The sequence below is a fragment of the Triturus cristatus genome, chromosome 9, assembly GCF_964204655.1.
Source record: "Triturus cristatus chromosome 9, aTriCri1.1, whole genome shotgun sequence".
Classification (NCBI taxonomy): Eukaryota; Metazoa; Chordata; class Amphibia; order Caudata; family Salamandridae; genus Triturus; species Triturus cristatus.
In genome coordinates this window covers 922,026,868-922,041,910 of record NC_140592.1, presented here as the reverse complement: position 1 = coordinate 922,041,910, position 15,043 = coordinate 922,026,868, and the positions used below count along the sequence as shown (strand labels likewise).

The window sequence follows — 15,043 nt, the reverse complement described above, 5'->3', positions numbered from 1 at the left end:
TCAAGCTGGATATAGCACGCATCAGAGTGCTGGCACAAAGGGCCTAGTCAGCATCTTATCCTTCTGAGCTGGATATAGTACGCATCAGAGTGCTGTCATGATGGGCCTATTCAGCCATTCGTCCTTCCAAGGTTGATACAGTTGGCATCAGAGTGCTGGCACGAAGGGCCTAATCAGCATCTTAGCTTCCCAAGCTGGATATAGCACGCATCAGAGTGCTGGCACGAAGGGCCTAGTCAGCATCTTATCCTTCTGAGCTGGATATAGTACGCATCAGAGTGCTGTCACGATGGGCCTATTCAGCCATTCGTCCTTCCAAGGTTGATACAGTTGGCATCAGAGTGCTGGCGCGAAGGGCCTAGTCAGCATCTTATCTTCCCAAGCTGGATATAGCACGCATCAGAGTGCTGGCACGAAGGGCCTAGTCAGCCATTCATCCTTCCAAGGTTGATACAGTTGGCATCAGAGTGCTGGCACGAAGGGCCTAGTCAGCATCTTATCTTCCCAAGCTGGATATAGCACGCATCAGAGTGCTGGCACGAAGGGCCTTGTCAGCATCTTATCCTTCTGAGCTGGATATAGTACGCATCAGAGTGCTGTCACGATGGGCCTATTCAGCCATTCGTCCTTCCAAGGTTGATACAGTTGGCATCAGAGTGCTGGCACGAAGGGCCTAGTCAGCATCTTATCTTCCCAAGCTGGATTTAGCACACATCAGAGTGCTGGCACGAAGGGCCTAGTCAGCATCTTATCCTTCTGAGCTGGATATAGTACGCATCAGAGTGCTATCACGATGGGCCTATTCAGCCATTCGTCCTTCCAAGGTTGATACAGTTGGCATCAGAGTGCTGGCACGAAGGGCCTAGTCAGCATATTATCTTCCCAAGCTGGATATAGCACGCATCAGAGTGCTGACACGAAGGGCCTAGTCAGCATCTTATCCTTCTGAGCTGGATATAGTACGCATCAGAGTGCTGTCACGATGGGCCTATTCAGCCATTCGTCCTTCCAAGGTTGATACAGTTGGCATCAGAGTGCTGGCGCGAAGGGCCTAGTCAGCATCTTATCTTCCCAAGCTGGATATAGCACGCATCAGAGTGCTGGCACGAAGGGCCTAGTCAGCATCTTATCCTTCTGAGCTGGATATAGTACGCATCAGAGTGCTATCACGATGGGCCTATTCAGCCATTCGTCCTTCCAAGGTTGATACAGTTGGCATCAGAGTGCTGGCACGAAGGGCCTAGTCAGCATCTTATCTTCCCAAGCTGGATATAGCACGCATCAGAGTGCTGACACGAAGGGCCTAGTCAGCATCTTATCCTTCTGAGCTGGATATAGTACGCATCAGAGTGCTGTCACGATGGGCCTATTCAGCCATTCGTCCTCCAAGGTTGATACAGTTGGCATCAGAGTGCTGGCGCGAAGGGCCTAGTCAGCATCTTATCTTCCCAAGCTGGATATAGCACGCATCAGAGTGCTGGCACGAAGGGCCTAGTCAGCATCTTATCCTTCTGAGCTGGATATAGTACGCATCAGAGTGCTGTCACGATGGGCCTATTTAGCCATTCATCCTTCCAAGGTTGATACAGTTGGCATCAGAGTGCTGGCACGAAGGGCCTAGTCAGCATCTTATCTTCCCAAGCTGGATATAGCACGCATCAGAGTGCTGGCACGAAGGGCCTAGTCAGCATCTTATCCTTCTGAGCTGGATATAGTACGCATCAGAGTGCTGTCACGATGGGCCTATTCAGCCATTCGTCCTTCCAAGGTTGATACAGTTGGCATCAGAGTGCTGGCACGAAGGGCCTAGTCAGCATCTTATCTTCCCAAGCTGGATATAGCACGCATCAGAGTGCTGGCACGAAGGGCCTAGTCAGCATCTTATCCTTCTGAGCTGGATATAGTACGCATCAGAGTGCTGTCACGATGGGCCTATTCAGCCATTCGTCCTTCCAAGGTTGATACAGTTGGCATCACAGTGCTGGCGCGAAGGGCCTAGTCAGCATCTTATCTTCCCAAGCTGGATATAGCACGCATCAGAGTGCTGGCACGAAGGGCCTAGTCAGCATCTTATCCTTCTGAGCTGGATATAGTACGCATCAGAGTGCTGTCACGATGGGCCTATTCAGCCATTCATCCTTCCAAGGTTGATACAGTTGGCATCAGAGTGCTGGCACGAAGGGCCTCGTCAGCATCTTATCTTCCCAAGCTGGATATAGCACGCATCAGAGTGCTGGCACGAAGGGCCTAGTCAGCATCTTATCCTTCTAAGCTGGATATAGTACGCATCAGAGTGCTGTCACGATGGGCCTATTCAGCCATTCGTCCTTCCAAGGTTGATACAGTTGGCATCAGAGTGCTGGCACGAAGGGCCTAGTCAGCATCCTATCTTCCCAAGCTGGATATAGCACGCATCAGAGTGCTGGCACGAAGGGCCTAGTCAGCATCTTATCCTTCTGAGCTGGATATAGTACGCATCAGAGTGCTGTCACGATGGGCCTATTCAGCCATTCGTCCTTCCAAGGTTGATACAGTTGGCATCAGAGTGCTGGCACGAAGGGCCTAGTCAGCATCTTATCTTCCCAAGCTGGATATAGCACGCATCAGAGTGCTGGCACGAAGGGCCTAGTCAGCATCTTATCCTTCTGAGCTGGATATAGTACGCATCAGAGTGCTATCACGATGGGCCTATTCAGCCATTCGTCCTTCCAAGGTTGATAGAGTTGGCATCAGAGTGCTGGCACGAAGGGCCTAGTCAGCATCTTATCTTCTCAAGCTGGATATAGCACGCATCAGAGTGCTGGCGCAAAGGGCCTAGTCAGCATCTTATCCTTCTGAGCTGGATATAGTACGCATCAGAGTGCTGTCACGATGGGCCTATTCAGCCATTCGTCCTTCTAAGGTTGATACAGTTGGCATCAGAGTGCTGGCACGAAGGGCCTAGTCAGCATCTTATCTTCCCAAGCTGGATATAGCACGCATCAGAGTGCTGGCACGAAGGGCCTAATCAGCATCTTATCCTTCTGAGCTGGATATAGTACGCATCAGAGTGCTGTCACGATGGGTCTATTCAGCCATTCGTCCTTCCAAGGTTGATACAGTTGGCATCAGAGTGCTGGCACGAAGGGCCTAGTCAGCATCTTATCTTCCCAAGCTGGATATAGCACGCATCAGAGTGCTGGCACGAAGGGCCTAGTCAGCATCTTATCCTTCTGAGATGGTTATAGTATGCATCAGAGTGCTGGCACGAGGTGCCTGATCAGCATCTTATCCTTCCGTGCTGGATATAGCACGCATCAGAGTGCTGACACAAGGGGCCTAATCAGGATCTTATCCTTCCAAGCTGGATATAGCACGCATCAGAGTGCTGGCTCGAAGAAGTGCCTAATCAGCATCTTATCCTTCTGAGCTCAATGGACTGTGCACCAGAGTAATGGCACAAGGGGACTAGTCAGCATCTTACCCTTCTGAGCTGGATATTGCACGCATCAGATTGCTGGCACGATGGGCCTAGTCAGCCTTCCGCCCTTCCAAGGTTGATACAGTTTGCATCAGAGTGGTGGCACGAGGGACCTAGTCAGCATCTTATCCTTCTGAGCTCAATAGAGTGTGCATCAGAGTGGTGGCACGAGGGGTTTGGTCAGCATTTTATCCTTCCAAGCTGGATATAATACGTATTAGAGTACTGGTACGAAGGGCCTAGTCAACATCTTATCCTTCCAAGCTGGATCTAGTATGCGTCAGAGTACTGGCATGAGGTGCGTAATCAGCATCTTACCCTTCCAAGCTGGATAGTGTTTGCATCAGAGTGCTGGCAAGAGGGACCTACTCATCAACTTATCCTTTTGAACTCAATAGAGTGTGCATCAGAGTGCTGGCACGATGGGCCTAGTCAGCATCTTATACTTCTGAGCACCATGGAGTGTGCAGCAGGGTGGTGGTACAAGGGGCCTAGTCAGCATCTTAACATTCCGAGCTCGATAGAATGTGCATCAGTGTGCTGGCACAAGGGCTAGTCAGACCACCTTCATTCTGAGGTACAGTGTGCACGGGTGTTCTGGAAATCTTCTGCATGCTTACAACAGCCAGATTGTCTGCAGAAGGGATGACAGGACTAGCTAGCCTCCCACCCTTCCGAGCTTGATACATTGTGCCTCAAAGTACCGGCACGATGGGCCTGGTGAGCCTCCCATCCTTCCGAGCTCGATACAGTGTTCTGTGCCGTGATGACTAGATAGATAGATAAGAAAAATAACAAATGGGGGAGGGAGTAAAGAGGTAACGAGATAGAATCAACCTCCTGTTCAACCATTTTATAAACAGTAAGATTCTACCCTTCAATACGAAGAATTGTTTTTCATTTTTTTGTGATAAGGGAAAGGTGTATTAGTGATCCATGAGATGTCATGGAAAGGCACTAAGTGTTTTTAAAATACCCCTCACACACTAAGAATTCCTTATTGTCATGCTTCATCATAGGGGTCTTCCCGTCCCTCTAAGGGGGGGGGCGTGCTTCAACCTACGAGTACGTGGGAGCACTATTTTGTGAAAATAGGTAATGTATGCTGTTGGAGTGAGAGAGGTAGGGTCTGTGAAGAATATGAAGTGAGTTATAAAAATTCCCTGGCTAGTGGAAAAAAACTAATTTTATTCACTTCCCTAGCTGGAAATATTTTAAATGGGGATGCGTAGGGGGTATACTTTAATGTGATGCCCCCTACTGGGTCAACATGTTTAGTAAGCCGTCCCCACGGCTTGCTTGTCAGGACCTAATATGATCCCTACTGCACTCAAAATATATCTATTGTTTTTTATAAATATTGTATGCCTATTTTTCAAAACAAAACATGCAACATTGGCATGTCAGAAAAAGAGGGGGAAATCGCCCTAGTAGCCTCGAAACCAAATTGGTATCTATAAGGATAGAAGAACATTGAATCAACAACGTCGATTGTATTGTTAAACACATCACCATAACGTGGAACCACATATGTGTGTTTCATTTAATAGCCTTGAGTTATCACCATTTGGGCAATATAACACCCGCTTTTAAAGAATAAGTAGGGTGCACCTGAACTTAGAGAAAATATATCAATAGACAGACAGACAGACAGACAGACAGACAGATAGATACACACTGCGCACCTTAGACACACCACCCCAGTTTTTTTAAAATCTTCATAACTTTTTAAAGGAAAAATGGTTCTAATGTACTGGCAATTGCTGTCTTCAAATAAACATCAGGGACTTGGTTCTTCATGGTTTTGGAATGTTATCCTTCTTGAGAATCCCTTACTGCATACCTGCGTCTCATGAAAGTGCTCGGCATTAGGACCGCTTATTTTGTACATGCCAAGCATGAAGTGCCCTTAGGGCTGAAAGGGCTTCAGCCCCTCCCGTCGTGTGTCCCAGCCCATGCTGCTGCAGCTCGGGCTGCTGTGGGCTAGACTGGGTAGTGTCTGGAGTGTCTGGCACGCCCAAGATTTTTACAGGTCTTTAAAGACCATTTGCATATTTACATACCTTTGTAAACTGGTCACCAAGGCTTAGTTTTTTTTCTGGTTCCAGTACCCCCTGGGCCCCCTTACATTTGTATTTTACATTTACTGTCGTAGTGTAAGAATGCATTTCATGAAAAGGAATGCAATGTAAGGTTGCCGAAAGAAAAATGCCAGCCATGTGTTGTTTAAAGAGCCCGCAAAGACCTTGTCTTGACCCTAAATAGGGTTATAAATAAAAAAGTATGTATTCATTTGTAATGTGACTTCTCTGTCCTTGTTCCCTTTAATTATCAGTCATGGATCATTCAGGCAGCCCTAGAACACAATTAAAAGTGCTTTATATATATATTTGCTGTTTGAAGTATGCACAGACAAAAGCTGAAAATACGGCATTATGTGACAGTTCATTTTTGTACCGTCTGGGACATCAAACTAATGAGCTGGCAACCCTAATCATAAGACTGGAAGTTTGTTGCAGGATCAGCACATTATTTATTTCCTCTTCCCTTAATCCCTGATTAATGCCATAATAGCAGGACTTTAAGTGGGCCGGGTCCTGCCGGTGCTCAGCACTGCAGTTCTTAAAAGCAGGTGCCGAGACGGGTATCTATAGGGCTCTACATTTTCACCTTCATACTGGAATGGAAACAAATCTTAACTCTGCAGCAGTTCACTGTTTTGATGTAACTTTATTTTTTTTGCTGTTCTGTATTGCCAAACTCAAAGTGCTTTACATCAACACCGTCTTCATTTATTTTTTGGTAGGCACGGACGATTACGTGATTTGCCCTTATAACACAGGATGTTGAGCCGACGCTGAGACTCAAACCTGCTTACTCAGCACCAAAGTTGACAGCTCTATCCATTACGCCATAAATGCTTGCGCAAGAACTAAAGCATTTTCTATTATAATATACCACAAAGCCATAGTTGTATGTATGCACGTAGTGTATTTATCTTTATGCAACTAACAACCTTTGACAAAGCCAATAGTCCTGGCTTGTTGTACGTGCAATGTTACTTATTTGGAGGCAATAACAGAGGCAGCGAAATACCAGTCGGGTGGCACATAATGCTGAGCACAGATTTTTAGCATAAATGTTTTCATCATATCATCCACGCCCCTTTGAGAGAACCCCCCCCCGTTTTTTTATCCCACTCAAAGCCCTACATATTAGCAATAATTTAACTGTTATCTGAAACCCTACGCTACCTTCAATAACATGCTGAGTTACTCCAAGTGTCTGGGAATACACCCTGCATTCAGACAACTCACTCCTCATTCTCGCCCCTTCACTTTCACGCTCACCATGCACTCATAGCGATCACAATGCACTCACACTGATCACCATGCACTCACACCATTCACCCGCTCACCCTGCATTCACAGTGATAACTCTGCAATCACAATGCACTTGCGCTGTTTACCCTGTACCTCACCCTGCAGTCACACGAGAACACTACTCACCCTGCACTTATGTGACACTTTACACACCTGTCGCCCTCAATGCTCACTCTGCAATCTCACTCAAACAAACCCATCACTAACCATGCATTCATTAGTCCCACTCTGCACTAACATGTGTGCCCAAATTCATATGGTCACCTCACTCACCGTACTCTCACACTGTCCCATCGCTCACAGTGCACTCACATGGGCCCTCCTGCCACCCACACAGTGCAGAGGGTTAATGTGCCTGCTACCAAGAAAATGTACCATGCAGATCACAGAACTGAGTGTAAGTAAACTATAAGTAGCGCTATAAAAAATTAAATTTTTGTCAGAAAGGTCCTACAGCGAGATGAGGTGCATTGTTGGTGACTGGTAGTGAGGGAATTCATGAAGAAGGAGGAAATGGGGCAGGGGGCCCCAAAAAAGACTGTTACACTGTGAGCAACCAATGCTAGGGCCAGCCCTGGCTGGGAGTCTTAGCAAACCCCCTCCCCCGCCCCCGAAGTTCAGGTCTTGTGCTCAGGCGCGCAACGCCCATTGGACTCAAAGGGCTTCAGCACATCGTGTGTGTCAGCGGGGGTTGAGAAAGCTTCTCGGGCACACACAGAACAGCACCCAAGTACTTCAAGGGTCTTTAAAAGACCTTTTGCTTGTTAATGAGGCTTTGATGTTTTTCACCCTTTCTTAGAGCCCCTGCAGCTCGCCTCTGCATTTTGCTTGAAGAATCAGCCCCCCCCCATAATTTCTTCTTAGCCCATCCCCCCCCCCCCCCCCGAAATGTGGCTCTAGTTGCGCCTCTGGTTGTGCCCTTGGTACATGTCCGCACCCAAAGCGCTCTGGGGCAGGGATTTTGTGTATTGTAGCGCTTTACCAAAACCCCATTATAAAAATAAACTTAAAAATTATCATAATACATATGACAATATACAACATAGCGCTGTGCTTACACAGATGTAAACCCCTCAATTAATTAAAAAACGAATGTCTGGCAGATAGTTTTAAAGTTGGAGCAAAGTACACGCATTTCGCAGTACTAATGCGGCATTTCCTCTGTTGCTTTTTAAATGAGTGAAAGCGTGTCCGAAATACAAGTTAGAGGGAAAACAACTCTTACAACAAGGGCTCCTAGTAAAATAATACGAACATAGAAGACATGCCACCAAGCCTTTCGGGTCATGTGCAGTTTTAAGCATCCTGTTTACGGACTGCCGCTTCCAATCCTACGATTTCTTATAATTTGTAAACTGGTGATATCCTTTTACAATTGTCATGAGTGAATCGACAAACGGCGTCTTAACCCTGTATGAATGCGATGGCTCCTCGGCTTTAAAGCAGAAAGGTGCAGTTCCAACAGCAGCTTGTCTCGGAGCGCTGCTGCTTCTGCCTGCTAAAGCCGAGGCTTGCCTCTCCAGCGGTGGGCGGGGCTTCCGTGGGCTCGTCCGAGGTGTCCAATAGACAGGACCTCCGGATTCTGCCGAAGGCAAGGGGATACACGATTCCGAGGGGATACCAGATATTACACAACACCGGTAACAATCTCTTGCTGTAGGGGAGTGGGGGAGCCGTCCCTTCCCGCTAGCTTAGTCCACTCCACTCACTCACGAGATGAACAGTAGCAGTCTCTCAAACACACTCAGCCCTGCTTGGCCCCGCTTGGCTTCCTGGCTGGCTGCCCGGCTGCCCGCGGCTGTATGTTAAAAGCCCCGTAGAGTACAGAAGAAAAGCCGGGGATCAGCGGGGGAGCCGTGAACAGCAGTTCGGCGGTTTTGGCGTCTTCCGGTTTGCTCCCTTCAATCAGCGGTTCAGCGTCGACGTGGAAACTGGATTCACCCTATAGGGTTGCTGGGAAGTCCGTTGTGACGCGCGTGTACGACAGCTGGAGGGACTGCGCAGAATCGAGCTGCACGGAGACCGACGGCAACCATGGAGAGAAAAGTTCTAGCGATACAAGCACGAAAGAAGCGCACTAAAGCCAAAAGGACACAAAAAAAGTCTGATGCTCATCACAGAGGTTTCACCCGAGAGTGTGAGAATGAGTCACAGGAGCCTGAAGAAGAGGAAGAGATCCTTGGTTCTGATGACGACGAACAAGAAGATCCCAGCGATTACCGGAAAGGCGGATACCACCATGTTAAAATAGGAGATCTCTTCAATGGGCGGTACCATGTCATCCGGAAGTTGGGCTGGGGTCATTTCTCAACCGTGTGGATTTCCTGGGATTTGCGGGTGAATCGATTTGTGGCTATGAAAGTTGTGAAGAGTGCAGAACACTACACCGAAACTGCCCTTGATGAAATCAAATTGCTTAAATGTGTACGAAATACCGACCCAAGTGACCCAAAGAGAGAGATGGTGGTTCAACTTCTGGATGACTTTAAAATCTCAGGAGCAAACGGCACTCATGTGTGCATGGTGTTTGAGGTTCTGGGTCATCATCTCCTAAAGTGGATCATCAAATCAAGCTACCAGGGTTTGCCACTTCCCTGCGTTAAGAGCATCATTCAACAGGTTCTACAGGGTCTGGATTACTTGCATTCAAAGTGCCAGATCATCCATACAGACATAAAACCTGAGAATATTCTTCTATGCGTGAATGATCAGTATGTTAGGCGACTGGCTGCTGAAGCTACGGAGTGGCAACGTTCAGGAGCACCGCCTCCATCTGGCTCTGCAGTGAGTACAGCACCTCAGCCTAAACCAGCTGCCAAAATGTCAAAGAATAAAAAGAAAAAACAGAAAAAAAAACAGAAGCGACAGGCAGAACTGCTGGAGAAGCGCATTCAGGAAATAGAAGAAATGGAAAAGGCTCCAACAGAGCAAGTCCCAGACAGAGGTGACGGCTTGCTCACCCCAATACCGCTACTGCAGAGCCCTGGAAGTGAGGTGACAGAAGAAGAGGAAGATGGAGGGCCAACCATCCAGTTCAGGAACGAAATCTCGAATAGCAACATGGAGGGTGTCCCAGCTGAGTCTAATTTCAATGGTCTTCCGGCAGACTTGAACACAGGTGTGGATCTTCATGATACAGATTTCAAGGACCAGGATTTACACAATGGAAATGAGATAGCCCTGCAGCTGTCTCACCAGCCGGACAATTTGATGAATGACCCATACACTGGCGATACCCAGGAAGTAGAAAATGCTAAGTGTGGACCCTTAATATCTGGCGCCCTTGATAACACATGTCAGTCTTACTCCAATATTGGGCCCACCTTCAATGAAAGTGAGGCAATTAGCCAGTTGCAAGAGAGTGTTCGTTTGGAGATACCTCCTGAGGACGAGGAGACTGGCTCCTTGGACAACAAAGAAAAATCTACTGCTGGGAACTTTCTTTTGAATCCACTGGATCCTCAGAATGCAGAGAAGTTACAAGTAAAGATTGCTGATCTTGGAAATGCATGCTGGGTGCATAAACATTTCACAGAAGATATTCAAACTCGGCAGTACCGCTCTTTAGAAGTGTTGATTGGTTCAGGATATGGCACACCTGCTGATATTTGGAGCACAGCTTGTATGGCATTTGAATTGGCAACAGGTGACTTTTTATTTGATCCCCATTCTGGAGAAGACTACTCCAGAGACGAAGATCACATTGCACTGATCATAGAACTTCTGGGGAAAGTACCTCGCAAGCTCATTGTGGCAGGAAAGTACTCCAAGGACTTTTTCAACAAAAAAGGTGAGCTGAAACACATCACAAAGCTGAAGCCATGGGGCCTTTTTGAAGTGCTGGTTGAAAAATATGAGTGGACCCAAGAGGAAGCTGCAGGGTTCACAGACTTCCTTTTACCGATGCTGGAGCTGGTTCCAGAAAAACGAGCTACAGCGTCTGAATGCCTACGTCATCCTTGGCTTGAGGCATAGCCTCTGCCACTTTTACTCCGTTCCCAGCCCATTTCTCTGTGCTCTTTCAACAAAAAGCATGTTGTGTTCCTGCACCCTCCACCTAATAATCCATATTTCCTTCCACATCCATACCTCTCCCGTTGCCGAACTGAAGTCTTTCACGGAGAAAAAATTGTACTTCAAGACTTTACAGATTTCCAACATTGTAGCTCTGTGGCCCAAGTGTCTGACGACAGGGAAACTTTATGCTACTCTGCCTTGACTGAACTTTGCCAAAGATAACCAGCACATAGACTGGAATAAAGAACTGGCAATGGCGGTCCTTGCTGTTCTGGATTCATTGCTCACTGGATGATCTCCAAAGGACACATTCCTTGTAATGAACTAGAATCGCATTTTTGGGTGGTGAGCCTTTCCGGGTTAGGGTTTGAGAGGGTAGGAAATGAATGAAACAGTTTGAGAATCTTGTTTTGTTTTAGTTTTTTTACTTCCCCACTACCTCCTTTAAGTTGAAGAAACGGACCACCGGTGCCTAGAGGTTGTTTCAGTAGGCACTGTAATGCAGAACATTTCAACCCTATCTGGCAGGCTGCTCCATGTCTGTTGTGTAAGCTTCAGTTGGTTAATACCCCAGCCTTGAGAGATAGTCACTGTGCAGATAAAGCAGACGAACATGCAGCAGCAACCCAAGCCCCTCCTCTGTGCAGAGCTGAAATCAGGGCACTGCACATCCAGTTTCTTGAAAGACACTTGAAAAAGTGTTGTTGGAATAGAATGATGCTTGTGCAGTGCTGCTGACTTTTGCATTTAGAATTACATATAGATTTAAGGTCTTACTTTGCGAGGAGTTACTGTTTGTTGATTTATTATTAACCTAGCTAATAATTGTGTTTTTTTGTAATTGTTTTTCACCAGTGTTCCCTAATCTCAGCCCAAGTGGATCACAGAAATAAATGGGACTTCAAGTTTTTGTTTGCCACTCTGAAATAAATCTGCCCAGTCACAGTTTTGAGTAGCAGATGCCTCTTTTCCTATGGACCGAGTAGACTCACACAAGATGCATGTGGAAGTTTCAAGCACTAAAAAGTCACCTCCGAATCCTCTAGATTGCGAAGATCCAAGAGACTTCTGCTTGTTAGATTTCCTTTTTGTGCGTGTTGAAGAGGTCCTCTATACATTTTCAAGCAACTGTGTTCCCTAATGTTGTAAGGTTATTATCTTTGCAAATTACATTGCAACTGCAAGTTTCCTTAAATGTTCATTGTTTTTTCTCCTCTTCTGTGTCTGTTTTCTCCTGACTTCCTGTCCTAGTTAATAACTTGCTCTCTTACCCCTACTTAAGTAGGACTTGGTTTGCTTTTTCCCATTCAGTAACCGTGATCAGGCTATTCACCTTGATTCTCCCACCTAAATGTGTCCACTATATGTTTGCATCTCTGCCAAAAGGTGACCAAGCAGTGTTTTGCTTCCTATTTAAATTTGAATCATATGTTATCATTTAGTCATGCTTTTTATGTTCGGTCAGTTGGTTACCACTACCTCTCTATCCCTTAAGCTGGCAGATGCATTATTTTGGGTTTGCTGCTTAATTGTTTGGTAGGTATGTTACCCTCTGATCTGTTCGTTATTTGGCTCCTCCCCACCTCAATCCCCAGAGAACACATATGTACAAGCTATCACCACAACCCTAAATTCTGAGTTATTACGTACAAAGTCAAATAACTAAATGGAAAGGGGACATGTAGCTGTTTTAATCAAAACTGGAATCTAACGGACTAACTTGCCGTTACTTCTTATGCTGTTGGCTTTTCAGTATTGTTGGTTAAAGGACGATGTCCCATAGCTCCCTGAGAAGGCAAGTGGTTAATATGTTCCTGGTATCATTGGTTACTTATGCTTTCCTATACCATTCGACTGTGAGATTAACTTTGTCTTAAAGCACCAAGAGATAGAATCAGCACTTTCTGCTCTCAGCTGAGCCAGTGCACACTATTTAGCCGAAAGAGCTACTTCATGGCTTATTGGCTCCCCTTGAGCAGTGGCCTATCAGTCACTCCATGCCCATATTCTCTTGAACTTCCTCGATACCTGAAAGTGCTGACTGGCTAGGAATTTGTATTTGCAGTTTCAGTCTAAAAGAACACCACATTTTTATTCATTATACTTGGGTGCATCGTCTTGTCTTTTTTGTAAATGCAGTACAATAAACATATTTAATTCACCCTATACAACAAAAAGAAAATAGCTACTTCAATCACGGCTGCATAAGTAATAAGGAGACAAAAATACACAATACTTCATTCAAGAACCCCTTATAACAACAAACTATCCTACACTACTTAAATGTGGCAGTCCTAATCTAAGAAGGGATTTAGTAGATGTTATTTGCAATGAAGCCATTACCTTGACCTACACAGTTTGAAGCGCTTAATGCTTGGGGTGAACAACAAAAGAGGTAGAGAGTAGATATGATCGAGGAAGCGGGATTGTACTCTGCATTAGTGATTGATGGAGGCAAGATAGCTAAGAAGGAACGAGGGGAAAAAAAGATTGAAGGGGAGAGGGACGAGAAGACAATGACAGTGACACTAGTGATAGTCTGTTGGATGGACTGTTAGGAGAATGTCCACCCTCTATAGTCAGTCGCACACCAAGAATGGGGAAAGCCTGGATACCACCAATAACGCTGCAAGTGCTTCAGATCCAGTGGCTCCTATTCCAGGTGTTGTTGGGCTAATTTTGACTGGAAATTTCCAAGCTGTGATGACGGAAGAGATGCAAGTCTCAGGACATTCTAATTCCACTCCTGTTTCAAGGATTCCAGATGCTCCTATAGTACCGGTTACCATTGGCCCTATCATTCCCCTGGATGATCCAAATTCAAGTGGGAATTAAACTCAGAGAACGTCTGTAGTTGCAGAGGGGGGAACATCTCAGGAAAGAGTCCTCACACAAGATTTGTTCCATTGACTCCGATGAATGCGAGTAACCCTTGTGCAGCGACTGCATATTCTTCTGCACTTCAAACTGGGCCCAGACCCGTAACATCTCTTTCTGAATTAACAGGGTTAGATTCACCTGTGTTGTAAACACTTCATAGAGTGCGTAACAGCACACCTTGAGAAACCACTACTATGCAAAAATCCTTAATATTCGCAATTAAGGACTCACAAAACCCTAGCTTGATTCATGTGCCTGTGTGTCATTTACAACGCCATTAGCTCTAACTTTCACAAAAGTATGAGACCGATTGCATTGCCAATGCTTCTTTAATTAGCATGGACGCAAAAAGATAGGGCAGCTGGTATAATGCCAAGTATGTTGTATGAGTCACACTAAACATGCACTGTTATTCAACTTATTGTGCAAGTTATATGTTTGTCATTAATACCTTGTAACATATTCATTATTGGAAAATCCAAACACTTTCTTTCCCCATTTTAATACTTTGCTTTTTTCATTGCCTTTTTTTTTTTACCTTTACCCTTTAATCTTTCGCTCGTTTTGATATTATTTTTCCCCTTATTTGAACCTCTGCCGTTGTTTCAATTCTCTTCCCCTCATGTTATTTCGTTACGATATGCTTCAGCAATAGATTATTTGCTTTCACAATGTTTATACACTTAATGTCTATTTCCATTACGATTCATTCTCTCTGTTTATTTCTGTCCGTCTCTCTTCGTGCAAAAGTTTCAGGTGATTTATCGCCAGAGCCCAGTTTGGCATCCTGTTGTATCCTGTATCCCCTAACTCAGCCCGAGCAGTGATCAGCTGCTTCTGTCTGAACCTGCCCGGGCTGATTTTCGTTTCCGAAAAGTGCCGAAGGGCAGGGGATACACGATACCGTGGGGATACCAGATATTACCAAGGTTGCCAGATTGGGCTATTTCCCGCACAATTGGGCTACTTTTTCCCCAGTTGTGCGGGAAAAACCCATGCCTGGCGGGGGGCTACTTTTTGGGCTGGTGTTGTAACGTTGTGCGGAAAATACTGGCCTTGGGCGGGCGCCCACACCCACTACCACTATCACATGCCTCTCTGTCTCTGCCCTTGCCTAAACTGCGCGCCGCGCGGTCAATCAAAGTTTCAAAGTTGTTTCCAGGCCAGCAGTCAGCAAGCATTAGCCCATCCCCCTACCCTGAGAGAGGCAGCACTGCACGTGACGTCACATCACGTCTTCAGGGCAGCCAGCCAGGCAGGTTCCAGGTAGCATAGCAACTCAGAACTTGCCAACAACGAACCA

General features: G+C 46.1%; 2 protein-coding genes across 2 annotated transcripts in view; both read left to right on the top strand.

Annotated features, from left to right (window-relative positions):
• The window catches only part of PPP4R4 (protein phosphatase 4 regulatory subunit 4), a 2,085,322-nt gene that overhangs the window by 1,261,706 nt on the left and 808,573 nt on the right, over positions 1–15,043 (top strand). The window lies entirely within an intron of this gene.
• LOC146799064 (SRSF protein kinase 1-like) lies at positions 6,178–11,808 on the top strand. Its single transcript, XM_085626470.1, has one exon. It carries the CDS (start codon positions 8,878–8,880, stop codon positions 10,816–10,818), a length of 1,941 nt encoding a protein of 646 aa, XP_085482596.1. The 5' UTR covers positions 6,178–8,877; the 3' UTR covers positions 10,819–11,808.